The sequence below is a fragment of the Ptychodera flava genome, chromosome 2 (genome assembly GCF_041260155.1).
Source record: "Ptychodera flava strain L36383 chromosome 2, AS_Pfla_20210202, whole genome shotgun sequence".
Taxonomy (NCBI): Eukaryota; Metazoa; Hemichordata; class Enteropneusta; family Ptychoderidae; genus Ptychodera; species Ptychodera flava.
The window spans coordinates 29857871-29874906 of record NC_091929.1 but is presented as its reverse complement, the minus strand read 5'-3'; the positions used below and the strand labels follow the sequence as shown (position 1 = coordinate 29874906).

General features: G+C 34.1%; 1 protein-coding gene across 2 annotated transcripts in view; it reads right to left on the bottom strand.

Moving 5' to 3' along the window:
• The window catches only part of LOC139118662 (tenascin-R-like), a 28951-nt gene extending 12206 nt beyond the window's left edge, over positions 1 to 16745 (bottom strand). For both annotated transcript variants that reach the window (XM_070682081.1, XM_070682087.1), the window contains exon 1: positions 16376 to 16745. In XM_070682081.1, coding sequence (XP_070538182.1) covers positions 16376 to 16432 — 57 coding nt within the window. In that variant the 5' untranslated portion in view covers positions 16433 to 16745. The remainder of the gene's footprint in view (positions 1 to 16375) is intronic.
• Between the last annotated feature and the right edge of the window lie 291 nt (positions 16746 to 17036).

Sequence of the window (17036 nt, the reverse complement as noted above, 5' to 3'; positions counted from 1 at the left end):
ATAGATGAGACTTCTACAGTGACTGCAATGGTTGCGAAGGTTTCAAATGAAAAACTATTAAAACTGAAACCTTTTAAAAAATGTATCAAACTTTTCAAAGTATTAAAATCTTGTTTCTTCGTCCTCTCTCTCTCTCTCTCTCTCTCTCTCTCTCTCTCTCTCTCTCTCTCTCTCTCTCTCTCTCTCTCTCTCTCTCTCTCTCTCTCTCCAGACTATATATGTCTTTATTAAAGTTAAACAAGTTTCAAAAAGAAAAGAAAAATTGCCTGGTACACAATACACTTTTGTAAATTCAAAACTAATAGTCTGAAGATAACAATACACAACCAAACATGCCTTGTCTTTTTTAAGCTTTATCATTTGACCTTTGACCTAAGTCCTATTCTTTATTCTCCAAGAGGTATTGTTTGCAACAGAAATATTTGTCATATTTTATTACATACCTGGTCAAATTGTACCAGAAAGCACACAAGGCAATACTCCAACAACTAGATAATCATAATTGTAAAAAATTCCGCCACACCCAACAACAAAAGAAATCTTGAAATATATTATTGATCTGACACGCTCTGGCCATGAAACCAAATTAAAGAAACTATTAAACATGATATTATGACTAGCTTTTTCAATAATTTTGCCAAGCTCAAACAACATCAAAAATTTTAATTGATGCACTTATCAGTAGTACCTTAATCATTGAAATCAAGTTGCTATAGCAACTGTTTCTATGGTATCAAACCATATTTTTTTGGACATACATGTATGGGAAAAATTCCTCATAAATCAAATATCTTGAATAGTTTAAGCTCATTATAAGTCAGCATGTATTGATAATGTTCAAAAGGATAATCGTGGTCTGATACTAAACTGAAATTATTTGGATCATCTATAAATGTTATTTGCCTTATTTCTAGAAAGGTGACTATATGAAAGAGGATTACCGCATCCACCCATATTTTGAAAGCCAGCATATTGGCAGTATTTCCGTGATGTACTGATTATAGAGCTACTAGGCAGCAAACTTTGGTGGTGCTGGTATTTGCTGCCTTGGCAACAGCGACCATCTCTTTATTCGGCAGCCATTTTGAATTGGCAATGATAATATTGATATTTATACATCATGTTTATTTTGCAAAATAATCACGTTTTAACTGAAATATGGAAATTCAGCACCAACGTGTAATGTATATCATAGGATTGTTATTTTAAATGTGATTAACTTGAACTTTTAAATAATTATTTTCAGAAAAACAGAGTTATGATAGCAAATCACGTAATTTTCAAGCATTTTGTTTTTCCATATCATCAATTTTTTTTTGCCCAAAAAATCAAATAAAAAACACATGCCTTGATCAAAAATGAAAGTGTTGAAATATTTTTAAATTCGACATGGTATGGGATACAGTATCTGCGTGTTGTTTTCCTGCAGAAATATTTTGTGTTGACATGTAACATGTGGCAATCAGAGCTACACAGCTGTTGTTAAGTACCACTATCACACAAAAGACCAATGTCCTCAAATGTATGATTTTCAGTTTTTGAAGACTAAATACAAATCAATTTTCTGACTCACTGCTATTCCTACGATTTAATTCCCTACACCTGATCTGATGACTGACAGTGACTGGCACGTGTACATTTTGATAACATTTTCTCTTTTATTTTTCATCAGAATTTATTTATAATGTAAAAACTTTTGCCATCCTGTTTTCATACTGGCAAAGTTTTAACCCTTTGTTGGCCAGAGCCAATTTTTGTTGCCTTTATTAAAATGTACCCCAGTCAATTTTTTTCAAATTTTTGCCAAAATTTTGATAAACAATTGTAGCCATGTGATATCCATTTGGTCAAAAAATATTTAAAAAATTACAGAAAAATTTATAAAAACTGATAAAATGTTGCACTAAAATTTTGGTGGGAAAAGTTACAGCTCTCAAAGGGTTAACCAAACATTTGTCAATCTGTCAATAAGCATCACATGCTTTTAAAGTTTCCCTCTGTAAAAATGAGAATATTTAACCTGTTGAGCCCCAATTTCCTGTGAACCTGTTGATCCCCAATTTCCTGTGAACAGGCCCATAATCACCATTGATAACAATGGGTTTCGGCCAAACCATTGTGGTGAAAGGGTTAGGCTATCATTATTGAAAATTTATTATTACTCTTAAACCAGGCTTTGAACTTGTTCTCACCGACACTAGTACTCTTTTCAACGTTGCAACTATTGTGGGTCAAAAAACTTCAACGACTTTGAAGATTGTTAAAAAACTGTACATTGCGTGCAGAAAACTGAACGCTTTTGTAGTATGGCTTCACTGCAAATATATCGCAAGTTTTAGGAATATTGTTATATCTATAGCACAATAAACTTGGTTCATCAGCATTTGTGCATAAAATTTGTGGCATGCATGAAATACTTGGCCCAAAAATAGGACCAACACACTAGAGTACGCTCAATGAGTATTATATAATTACTATGAATTTTTCATTCTGTATAACAATGCACACATCACAGCCAACCTTATATCTTTTAGTTACATGTATGTGTAAAATATTTCTTTCATGGTAACCATACCAAGTGACCGGGGAGGGAAAGTGAATTTTGAAAATTAGTTTACCATCGAACTGTTATGCCACAAACCGTGTGCAAGAACAACAGCATTGTCTAAATGTGAATAAACATGAACAGAAAACAGCACTTCAACAGCGATTGTCAGCGTACAAAATTCAAACCTTTATGCATACTTAATACATCACTATTGTGTTTTTGTGCGAATTATGATAGTAGATATTTATAGTAACACTCAAAATATGCTTAATTCACGTGAGTGTTTTTCAACAAATTGCAATTATCCTTGAGAGAAAAGTGGCCACACCAAAAACTACACAGGGTGTTGCCACTTTACTGACTTGCCCATGAATTAAGGCATCTATTAGGCAGTGTTACGCCATTAAATACCTCCCATTGTGCCTGAATTCTGCAAGTGAATAGGGCGGTACAATGACAGACTAATCTACCATTTTCACAGACTTTCAATGTTATGAATGGCAGGGTTCACTCACCCTGCTCCACCCAGCTACCATAAAATGGGTTCTTCCCAATATTATTTTGTTGTTGAAATACCCGTCAACACGGCCAACAGAATATGTGATTGCCGATACACGTACAGGTATCAGTCCATTTTAGTCCTGTTGGTACTGATGTTTGCTGGTTTTTCAAACTACATTTTGGAACAAAAGTTTCAGCAAATATACCATTTATGTAACACTATTGCCTATTGTTGCTTTTGTTAAAATTCTACGCTTCATTATTCATGAAATAATTTTGTGGCCTTACATCAAGTACACACTCAGTGTGTTCATTTTAACCGTTGAGAACACTATACAAACTGACAAATTGTTTAATTATTTTTGCTTCTCATTTTTCCCTGAAAAATTCACACATCACTGAAGGCGACACAGAACTTCTTTCCGATAATTTACTGCCCATCCGACAACATATATGATTATGCTACTACAATTGACATTCTTCAAACTACGCTTTTCACTTCTACTGATAAATTACATTTAAAAATTGCCAGAAGAGAGAGAACTCATATTTTAATACAAACATACCAATGAGTCAATTATTTGATTATTTCCCCAGCAGACACTCAAATTTTCCCCAATCATAAGACATTTTTATAGAAAAACAGATGAAAAAAGCATTATTGATCATGTGATTTTCTGCTCATAATTCAAAAATATTATATCCCTACGGTGAATTTACATTTCCTTAACCCTTTCACCCCCAGTTCCCTGTGTACAGGTCCAACTTTACCATAGAAAACAATGGATTTGGGACAAACCATGGTGGTGAAAGGGTTAAAACAAAATTGTGTGACAGCATATATTATTATAAATGTACAACAATAACAGTTGTATTTCCAAAGTGCACAGTCGGCTGTTCACTTAGCATAACCTGCATAAAATTCAATAAAATATTTTTTTCTTAAATTTGTACCTTTTTTTCACTTTTAGAATCAACTTCTCAAATGATGACGTCTTTTTTTCTTTGTTTATTTCTGTATTTCTATCGATTTGTCCTCAACTGTATAAAATTATAATTTTTTTATCAAACAAAGAAGCTGGTAGGCTGTCCTGAGTTGACTGCTGATCGACAAATGGTCTAAATTTGTACAACAGTCAATATGGTATACAAATGATATGACCTGAAATGGAATTTTTTCATACATGATAAGAATATCAATTAAACCCAGAGAGTATCCATGGCGCCTATATTGTACCCATAAGCACCCACACAATAGCACCTTTGGTGCAGTGTACACCCATAATATTGTACCCATAGCATCCACAGAATCCATAGCGCACCCACGATACCCATAATATTGTACCAATAGCATCCACAGAATCCATAGCACCAGTATGGTACAGTGTATCCCATAATATTGTACCAATAGCATCCACAGAATCCATAGCACCAGTATGGTACAGTGTATCCCATAATATTGTACCAATAGCATCCACAGATTTCATAGCACCTACATGTACATGTACATTGTACATGGTTACCCATAATATTGAATTAGCAGCACTTTTGACGACATTATGAAGCAGCTAGTACATTACAAACATTTTTTTTATTGGTTTGGAAAAAAATTTAAATTGAGCACAATTTTGAACCATTTAACTCCGATTACCTAAAATACATGACAGACATTAAAACAATAGTTTTGTGTAACAGCATATATTATTAATGTACAACAATAACAGCTGTATTTCCATTCTATTTCTGAACGCAGAATAATTTCTCTTCATCCTTGACCAAACATGAACTGAATACGTCAGCAGTGCGTGCCAGTGGAGTTAAACATATTTACACAACGTCGTATTCATCGACGCTGTTCAATTTGAAGGGTACACGCTACTATAACCACACCAAATTTTAATTCTATTCTGGCATTAGATTTTGTCCCATTGTCTGAGCTAATTTTGCTGCAGCACAGTAGCCAAGCATGCTCGTTAATCTGATATGGCTATTAATACCCCAAAAACTAATTATACCATTCACGCAATTGAGCAGTCTGTAGGATTCGTTAATCTATATAGTGTAGCAAATACCATCATATCACCTATGCTAATTTTCCATCTCAAATATTAAATAAAGACATCATTTACTGAAAAGGATGCATGTTTAATATTTTGACTCCTGGTACAAACCAAGGTTTCTGTATCTTGCAACTTTTTACACCATTTGTGAGTACAGGGCATTTTTCAGACAGTGATGTACTGGCCCCAACTTTCTGTATTTCAGGTAAAAACCAAATACGAAAGGTTGAACCTGACGCGTCTCCACTGACCAAAATTATACATTATGAACATAATATATTCAACATTTTTTTGGCCAAATATATCACTTCTAATATGATCAGATATATAATGCAGAAATCTTGTGACCACATGCGTGTTAATTCAATGAAAAACAGTGTGATCATCCATATATTCTAACTTTCCTTTGAGGTAATTTGTGCATCGAAATTAGACTTAATATTTTGCTAAATTTTCCTAAAATAAACTTTTAACAATTCTCTTTCAAAATCAAGAATAAAAATCCAGAGCCAGTGTGCAAATTTTGATACCGGAGAAACAAATTTCCTGGTAATAATTAACTATATTTGAATTTCAAAATGGCTGTCATTCTTATGTGATCTCTACGGGCAAAATAAAAAATCCTGATTTTAACAAAACTAAGCTGACAAAAATATTATTTACCCCACTAGATTTAAAATGAGCCCCCAAAAGTGGTAGACTAAATGAATATTGTAAAAGTTTGAGAGTCCAACTATCTGTCCTCAGGGTGTATTCTTTATACCTTTGTGTGAAGAGCCCTTTGAGTGCCAAAATCAATGTTCGTTGTACCAAGAAATTTTTTTTTTCAAATCCTGACAATTTTTTCATTTTTTGTCCAAATTTTGTTCAAAAATTGTCGTCAATGAAGAATAATGACAATTTTAGTCCAAAATCATCAAAAATTTACAGAAAAAATTATACAAATATGTAAGATGTTGCACTAGAATTTTGGTGGGAAAAATTACAGCTGCACTGAAAGGGTTAAAGACTAGAGACAAGTTTTAACCCTTTGAGTGCTGTAATTTTTTCCAATTAAAATTTTACCGCAACATTTTACCAATTTTATGAATTTTTCCTGCATTTTTTTTGATAATTTTGGACCAAATGAACATCACATTTCATTGGCTACAGTTTTTTTTACTAAAATATTGGCAAAAATCCGAAACTTTGAAATTGACAGGGGTATAATTAACATTTTATAAAGGTGACAAAAATTGACTGTGGTGCTCAAGTTTTACAACAAGGACAGTCTCCATACTAGTGTTATACAGACTCATCTAACGACTAGAGTTTCTCAGAGTCTAAGATATCATTTTGTGTATGAGATTGTTCACAATGTTTACATTTGCACTGATTAAAATGAAATGAGCCTGAATAAGCTTTAATCCTTTTACTGTTGCATGGTTTGGTCCAAAGTCATTGTTATCAAGTGTGATTGCCACCTGTTTATAAGGTAATTGGGTGTGAACAGGTTAATCGGAACATACCATTGAAAAATTGGGGGTGGCGAGGTGAAGTGATGTGTGCATATATTTTCAACTTTGAAATTATATATTTGGTCATCTTTGCATCTGGAGACAGTTTAAAAATATTCAATGTAACGTGCCTTCAGAAAATTCGGTAAGGTCCGTCAAGAACTTTTTTGTATTATTTTCTTGTGGTAAGACCCATTAAAAAAGTGCAAAATTTGGTAAAATCATGTATTATTATTAAAAAATGTTTCCTATTTGGGGCATCTTTAATTTATGTAGGTAATGAGCTACTATTGTAGAAATGTACATTTTTGAGGACCTTAGGCATAGCACACGATAAAGTTGTAAAATTCTCCAAGTGATCAGGTAAGGCATGCATGCATGTCAAAATATCTTCCTGTGCCACATCAAAGTAATCTGGTCTATAGTCCTTCAGCAAGTCTTACATGAAGTCATGCATGAACTATTCACATACTGTAAATTCCTACAACGGCTGAATTGCCACTTTTCATTTATACGTCCTACGTTTGAAATAACAATCTTTTTTTTTCAATTATCACATCAGTAATCGTTTCTTTCACTGTGATAACATGAGCAGATAACTCATAGATTACCAAACATTTACAATTTTCAGATTATAGTACACTTTGAGCTTGTCTGATTGCTGAAACATTCAAGTTTTTGAGCCAATTGCCAGAAAAATTTTACATTGCTCCTTGACTGCTAAGATTGTCTCTTTTTCAAATTTGTTTTGTAAAGTTAATCTGACAGTTCTGTAAGATATGCAAATCATTGATTAATCATTCATCTTGAGAATTTTAATCCATAACTTGATAAACAAGCTCTTGACAAGATTTTCATGATTTGTACTAGATCACATGATATGCAAATTAGGTTCTGACTCATTGGGTGTGGGTTACTGGTATTTTGAAAGATTGCCCACGGGAATTCTATAACAGGAACCAGGTGCCCCTGGAACTTAAAGGCAGGGGACGCGATCCCAGGGATTGAGTTAGTTCTAGTCTGTAAGAGGATAATGAAGGTGTCATAGCCTTTTGTTTTCCATTGAAATTGTAATCAAGTAAGTAAATTTCCTGGTAAGACAATGTGACGCCTGAACCATATCTTTAAGCTGTTACTGAAAATAATTGTATCATGGTGGTATTAGTGTTTTCCAAAGCTTTCAAAATCAGACAGATGACTAATTTGCATAACAATATACGATTTGCATATTTCTGTGTTGTCAAAATATATTCTTTCGTTCAGTTATTAACATATAAATAGATTGCTGGAAAACAGGGATGGCCCAACCTAAAAAACCCTTAAGGAGAACTCTCAATTATCAGATTTATCTAATATAAATATCATTTACTTGATGAAATATTCAATGGAAAACAAAAGAATGACAAACTGTTCATGGGCTATTGACACATTCGCTAATGCGAGAACCTGCGATTGAGAAGGGTGCCTTTAAGGAGAACTCTGAGTGTACTTGTCAAAATATTTTAGAATTATTTGCACAACAACTGCAAATTTCAATAGTAAACAAGAAAGTAATTGAGAGCATATTGTATCAATGATTAAGTTAAAATTCTATGTTTGTCTGGATAAGTGATATTTAGGGACGATTCAGAATTTACTCCTGGGGGGGGGGGGGGGTGGAGGATTTTCAGGGGGGGGCCACCCATTTTTCCAAGAAAATTTAGGGGGGGCCAGACAAAAATACCACAATCTTTTAGGGGGGGCCAAGGAAAAAAAACATCAATTCAATATTTGCCCAGAATTTCTGATCTCTACAAAAGAGAACCATAGACGCTACCTGGGTGACAGATAAACTCAACATGTTTAGTTTAACTCCTTTAGCTGCCAAATTTGGTATATTCACAGTGGTTTGTTTTATGCATCTATAGCAGTATCTTGTTCTCCTCCCTGAAGCGTTATGAAATGTCCAGTATTTAGCATGTCAATACAAACATACAGTGAACAGTCAGGGTTGTTTTTGTTGAAAAGAGATCTCAGATCAAGTCCAGACTAGAATTCATTTATCAACAATAACAATGGTCATTTATGTTCACACTGGTATGTTGCTAAATACAGCATTGGGTGTTCTATGTAGTGATAGAATAACAAACAAATGCTGATACACAGAGATGAACATTGAACAAATGCTAAAAATTACAGCAAATGTCTTTTTAAGGTTGGGTTTACCTTGATGCTTGTAAAGCAGTTGAAAGTTGCATGATAAAGAAGTGTTAATTTATGCAAGTGTATGCAAATCACCCGATTTCTTGGCTTCTTTTGCCTCCCAATTTCAAAATTCCCAAAGAATTTAACTCCACTCCGGCTGGGTCAAATTTTCTGAAATTTCACATTATGTTTTTTAAATGCTATATAACACAATAACTATCAATTGGTTTTGTTTGGCAATAAAGCTCTTACATTTTTAATAAGAGGCATTTTGAATAAGAGGCATTTTAATTTTGCTGATCATGATTTTAATTAATTATTAGAGTGTCAGTCTTTAAACCCCTACAATTTTAAAATGAGGATGGATAATGCCAAATAAAATAGTTGTTTTTTCTACATGAATACTCTCCTTTCAAGTGAAATATTACATTTCAGAAAATACTGTCTAGATTTTGACTTAAATAAATTTTTATCATTAATATAAAAATTGAGGTTTTTTACCCCAAATATACACCCACTTCTTCCTTTGAGTAAACTACTGCTACTGCTACTCTTCTTTTCTGCTCCTTTTTCTATGTTTCATTCTCATCAATTTTACCCTTTCTAAATTTTTTAAATGTTCTACATAACTTTTTACAGTGCTTACATCTACTATAAACTTTTTGAAAATAAATTTATGGCCGTCTCATCTTCAAGGTGCTTTTCAGCGAATATTTTTTTAATGTTGAAAATAAAAATATTATGTATTACTGTCAAAAATATATGGTGAAAAATTTTACAAAAGGGTTGATTTTCCAATAATCCTGTATGCGCATCCAGAAGATCATGTGGCACTGCGCCAATGCTATGGTGTCGGATTGTTGAAATTGTGTACACAAGAAATTTGCTGTAGTCCAAGAAGTGATCTCAGTGTGTATGAGGCTAGGAGAAATGTGGATAGGCTTACACATTGTGTATTGATGCTAATACTTATGTGTCCCATTCATTCTGATATGTATAATCAAAGATTTCAGTGGCGGCTGGCAGAAAAGGCAAAAAAACAAATTAACATTTATTGTTTCGTGTCATCTGAAAACATGCGCATCATGACTATTTTAAAATTAAAGTTTGTTAAAAAAATTTGAAATATGCATGCTTTGTCAATTTTGAAGAATACTGCTGACAAAATGTGAATTTTGACTTGCACAGGGTTGTCTGCATTTTAATATGAACATTGGATTGTGAATGGAATGAGCAGAATAAAATGTGAATTCATGTTTTGGATAAGGTGTTTTGTCCAAGAAATGTTCTAAAATATTCCTCTGCATTTTTGCTTTCAGTGGCAGCTACTTGGTTTATGATAACCAAATTAGAAAAAAAAGAGAAAATTAAAAACAAGTTGGCTTTCACCAATTTTAATTCCTAATGTTTAAAACTTGTACCGTGAGTCTGCAAATATTCAGCATCATCAATGAAAATGTATGCAGAACGTGTGCATGTACATGTACATCACACTTTCCAGAAATATCTGGATATCTGCAAATGATGTACCATTAAACTTCAAGATATATATCACTTTGCCAATTATCTGCTCCCTGATTTTCAGTTCACCATTTCTAACTGACATCTTTGCTTGTCTTTGTGTGCATCATATGTATCAGTGAGACATAACGAAAAAAGTATTCATATTTAGTAATTAACTTTTCTTTAGAAATTTACAACCAGATATGTTTATTGGTACCCTTTCCAAAAGTGTGCCACTTGCAGTCCCTGCAAATCATTCTTTTTATAGTCACATAACCCTGAAATGATTTGGTATATCATCGATTAATGTCCACTAGGCCCTACAGTTCCTGCAGCTTGTTAGACTAGATATGTCTATAATGTACCGTATAAGCATGCATGTATATATTAGGGGGGGGGGCCATGGAAAAAAAACAGGAAAGATGAGGGGGGGCCATAGATTTTTTCTATTATTTACTAGGGGGGCCATGGAAAAAAATCACCGAGAAATAGAAAATCCTCCACCCTCCCCCTGGAAGTAAATTCTGAATCGTCCCTTAGCAGTTAAGTTACATAGTTCAGGGAGCAATTAAGTATGTACATTCACACATTTTCCATCAAACTGTGTCGTATTAAAATGTTGTTTGTATAACGAATCAAGGGTTGCTTGCACAATACACCAGTATGAAAACCAATGATCTATACACGAGTAATGAAACCATGATCTATCATAGAGATCCACAGATTTTGTTGATAAATTTAGACATTAAGGCATGGATAAATACACTGAAAGCTGTTGTTGATAAGACTTTCCCTTTATGTCTGTTTCAGATCAGCTGTTTACAAATGATGTCATTCTTTTCTCATTGATATCATGCAAATATAAATTTGTCAGCAAATTCAGATGAAATTTTTGAAAATTAAAAATCATAATTGAGATACAATGGATACTAAAGGACATATCAACGGCTTCAAGCTTCAACAACAGCCACGCATGCAACACTGACAAAATTTGTACGTAATTCAGGCAGAAGTGTTCTTTGTTGCGCGCATGCAACTATATACCACGTAAAAACTATTAACCGTGAACAGCGCTATTGATAGTTAAGAAGTGTTGTACGGTATGTTGCTAGACAACCAAGGCATGTTACCTGAGGACCACTTCAACTCAAGTTACCTACAGGAGTTAAACTACATGCAAACTTATTTACAGTCCATTCCGAGTTACTATAAATAGTTAACGTGCATGTGTATAACCCCCAGTATTATTAAAAATGGTAAACATGTAGCAAATACTTTGACATGATCTGCGAGACTTTTTCAAAACGAACATTGAAATTAAGGAGCAGCAAAATGCAAGAGTGTGCATTGCTCATAAAAAATTCATAAACCTCAATAAAAACTGATGAGGTAGCACATATATAACTTAGATGTTCATTGCTACGGTGATAAATGACTTCAAAGGTGAGAAGTGAAGGACGCTGGTTAACATAAATGAAAGCTGTGCTACCATGGCAATGGTTGCTAAGCAACATGTGTAACATAACGTAAAATAATTTGGTGTACAGCAACAGTGCAATAAACCTAAAATAAAACCTAAAGTATTGAGTGTAACTGTGTATACACTTTAGTCCTGGTTGGGGGAGGGTAGTCTTGGTTTGGGGAAGGGAGGGAGGAATTACGCTTTTTTCTATAAATGTTGGACGATGAATGGAAAAGTCATAAAGCTGATAATCATAACATCTAGGTAATGAATAATCCTATCTGTTCTTGAGAAAAGATCATTTCCTATAGCTATGGTAAATAACCATTCTTTTAAATGAATTTTATTTTACATTTATTTTACCTTTTTTGTATTTTTGGTTTAGCTTAAAACAATTATTTTTATCAAATATTTTAAAATTCTTTCCCATTTAATCAATTTAAAATAATTAAAATGTGTTTAGGAACTCATGAAAGTCTTACTTGTAGCCTTGGTCTTAGTCTATGCCTACAGTTGATTTACAGTAGAGAGAGTTCAAGATGTGATACTGTGATACAAATAGTCACTTAGGCATTGTTTATGGAGGCAATTGCTAACTATTTCCTGTAGGGACTATTATTTAACGAGTAAATTACACAGTCAGTCAGGCACACTGAGTTAATAATGAAACTCAATTACGCAAAAATCCACCAAACCACCTGCCTTGCATCGTCAGTGTGAACTGTGAGTCTCCAGGTTCCAAGGAATCTTTTAAGGTCAAAATGTACACAATTCTGTAAATAATGTGCTTGTTTTAACCTTATTCCATTTCTGTAGGTTGAATTCTGCCCATGAAATTTCCAAAGATTAATTATATACCAGTCGACTTCAGAACAACTAACAACAGTAGAAAGTAATATATCGGTAGTAAATAGTTCAAGTTCACACAAATTATTGATTTACAAAGTAACAATGATTTATCAAACTTTATATGGGAAATCATTAATGATTTGACCAACGGTTCACAGAAAATTTGGCATATGTTCAAATTAATTCACCCGGACAATTATGAACTGTAAAATTTTGTAAAAAAAAGATAAAATTCAAGAGACGCATAAACTGAGGTGAACAAACAGCAATATATACTGATCTCATCTTTTATCAGTAGAAAGGATTGTCAAGTGTCTGTGACGACCTTGCTATGGATCACTTTGTTTGCATAGGCACAGTGCCAAGAGAAATGGAGTCTTGAATCTTCAAATTTTCAATGACCCAAATACTTTTCTTCTCTGCAAAACAGCTAAAAACACCCACCGGAGTAATTTCTTTTTAATTTGTTCTACAATGTTTAAATATAAGAACACTGAATATCACTGATTTCTACAATGCCAATCACGAATTCTCACAAATGCTTCAGGTTCTCGCAGCATAACACTGTAAATAATCTTTTTCTTGTAATTCAAATACAAATTTTCAAGTTCACTTTTACAAACATTTTTAAAAACTGTTTGGATATTAATTCCTGTTGTTTCATAAACCTGACAGAAAAGGTAATATTTTGGACAAAGCTAGCGAATGTTGCCTTCTTTGATTTTGGAAAAAGTGAAGGAAAAAAATTGAAAAAAAAACTCTGGTAAAGAGCTGTATAGTGCTGTAAAAGCTTATAGGCTTACAGAGTAGCTTAGGGTCTCTAAATGCGGTTTTGAAAAGGTAATTATATCAGTCTGCTTTGCAGCTTGAAAAAAGCAAGCAGATTAATTCAGATGAATGTAACCTACCACCCCCATTTCCCATATTACAGAGGACCGACTGTGCCATTGAACATAACAGGACAGGGCTAAACCATAAGTATACGGGTTAAAAGGCAGGGGGAAGGTTGAAAAGTCACGGATCACCGCCGAGGGTGAGAGTCAGTGGGCTTAAAGATCACGCATTCTGCGTTAAAAGACACTGAGATACCCTGTCCCAACCAAATTAGCCACCATTGGTTAAAAAAAATGTTTCAACAAAAGCAAAAGTTCAAAGGTCGAGCTCTTTGCTCTTAATTCTTTAGAGCACAATAGATGAATGAAAAATGTCTCCTGTGTTGCATGCATTTATGCTACTGTGGTATGTATCAACCCTTAAGCTCTCCATACTTAAATGACTTTCATGAATAAAGTTTAAGCCCTCATCTTGCGTGCGTCCTTGACCAGAATTTTCTGTTTTATTTCTCCTATTGACCTATGCGTATTACTCCACACCGTTACTCCTGTGACTATATACATGAGAGATCGAAGCGTTAGAAGCTATATGAACAGAATGAAAAATTTGCAGTTTCCAGTATTTATTACTGCCTATTGAATAGAATGCATACTGAAAAGCAGACGTGAGAAAAGATTCATAAAATCAGACACTCTTTCAGAAAAAAATTTATATTTTACATGATCATTCGGTGACAGATATAATATGCACTTCGCTATATGTAAGAAGTACATTGGCCTCTCTGTACAGAAAGCATTTAATTTTCTACCTGGGAAATAGTAAAAAATACCACTCTGTGAAGGAACCATATTAAAAACAAACAGTGAAGTATAGTAAAGGAATATGAAAGTAAATAAATTTCTACTTTTGCCAAATGTGATGATGAAAAACTGTTGATTGTTCAATTTCCTGCTCTGTGATGATGGATTTTTCTGTTTAGCTACGATGTTACATCAGTGATACAAAAAAAATCAATGATTTCCTCTGGAATTCACTCAAGGCAAGGCTTTTACAATTTTGTGCATAAACATTTAGAATAAGCCATTTTTGCCAAACCAGTTCAAATACTGTGAATGAAGTTCAATTGAAGTTATTAACACTGGGATATCAGAACACAACCCTATATAACCTGAGAAATAAATGTGTGGCTATAAGCAAAATGGTGATAATGCTACACTTATACACACACATATACCGGTATACTATTACCTTTTGTGTTACATATGTTACGCATGTTACACATAAATCTTATATCTATCTATCTATCTATCTATCTATCTATATATACTATTTATATATTATATATATATATATATATATATATATATATAAGATTTAAGTGTTAAGATATATATATATACAATTACTTGTGTGTTACATATATATATATATATATATATATATATATATATATATATATTATATAATATATATACATATATATATATAGCTGATAATTGCTGAGATACATGGAAGTTCAGTTAAAGATATGAAGGTATCATTAATTACTAATTTTAGTGTCAAATTTAAACAGGAGAGTCAAGGTTTGTTACTGATTATCATATGGTAAAGGATCATAAAAAAAGTTTTGAAGCTCTCTTTGTCAAAGGCATCTTCATACTACCAAAGAATTTTAAGTGCTCAGCTCAAAGTGACAGCTTTTCATTTCCAGCGGAACAGTATGAAGAGACAATTACTTGTATCCCTTGTGAACTGGGTGTTACCTAATGAACTCCTACGCTAGTTGTGGCGATGCGAACAAAAGCTGAGTCAGATGTCACCACCCCTACCATTAGATTCCTCTAGGACTGTTGAGAGTTTATTGAGGAAAAAGTTCAACCTGGCCTGGAAGAACATTGCTGACTTGAAGTTTATCAACAGTCACACACAGTCCTCAAAGATGACATAAATTCTTGAAACAACTACACCAACCGCTGACTGATCATTGACTAACTGCAAAATTTTTAATTTGTGTTTCACATATGGTTTCTGCCATATTGACATTTATAATTAACCATGTTTACTTAAATATGGATAAATAGATATAAAAACAATCATCAAGCAAGATAAACTGCTTAAGATTGAGACCAATTATATCAAAAATGACATTTGCAGTCAACAAGAACATTGTGGAAACATTGGGTTTCCACAGACTGAACGACAGTTGGAGTGCATCATGGGATTGGGACACTTGCACAACACAGGTGATATAACACGGACCAATCCCAAAATATTTCAGATTTCTGTCGGTCATTAAATTCTGAACAAGTTAAGTCTGTCTGACCGACAGCATTGAGCTACCGAACAGAAAAAGCGAACTTTTGTTGTCAAAGACAGCGTATATAATATCTCAATCCACACGCCGTCGGAGTTAATAGTCACCCAAAACTCGTCACCGTTTATTGCAAGGAGCACACAAACGCTCATTATCTATGATCTGAGGATGATTTCATCATTAAACAGACAAAAAGATTCTGAAAATACAGAATAAAATGCATTTCTACAGATAATGTAGACCGAATACCGTCAGTGACATGGCCTAGCCCTGGCCCTCCCATTGGAACTGAGCTCAGGTACACACCGGATTCACCCGCATTGAACAGGGCATCTAGCCAGAACTGCAGAATCATATTGACACACGAAGATATGACATCGCTTTCATGAAAACCGGAGGCTGGGGAACAGAAGTGTGTAATTTTGATAAAACAGTAGCACACGTTTCTGGATATAGGTCAACCGTTTGTACTCACGGTTTAAGAATAATGGTAGGCGGTATGTGAGGTATGTGGCTTGACTAGCAGGTGTGAAAGTGAATACATACACATTAACAGCAACGTACTACCAGCTTCATTGGGTCCGCGATTTGATTATATTAACAAATGTTATCTGATATACTTACCGCCACGAGCACGGCAGCTGTGAAGAGGACTCGAGATAAGTGCCGATGTCCACTCATATTTGTACTGGAGTTGAGATACGGTGTTGGGGCTCCAGGAGTCGCGTTGACCCCACCCAAAAGGCTAAACACTTAAAAAAACTGTACAGTGGCCCGCAACAAGTAGTTGTCCGGGCGCTATTAAAATTCTAAAAAGAGAAATAACACTCTCTCTTCTACGCTATCGTCCTAAATGTGAGCTGCACTCCACAGGCTGTCATCTCCTACAACGCTGGTACGCCTACAAATTGACGATTTGAAGATCAGTTTCGGCCCGTGGACGTTGGTGTAAGTGAAAGTTGTCAGACACCAGCGCCGAGGGGATGAAGGTATAGCTTTGGAGACCCCCTAGCTTATTGATAAATGTTCAATACAATTGCTGCAAAGCGACCACGCCAAAATCTTATTGTTAAAACGTCGTCCGTTACATAACGTTGTCTTCAATGAAAAAGACAGGAGTGTATGACTAAATAGCATTGGCATGATATAAAAAAACTTATAAAACAGTCACGACTTGAGTACAAACCATGTATAAATTAAATTGTCACTTATCCGTCACAACTCGAAAGCGAGATTTAATAACGCATCATCAGCATTAACCCAGCGAAACACGCTTATAGAAGGA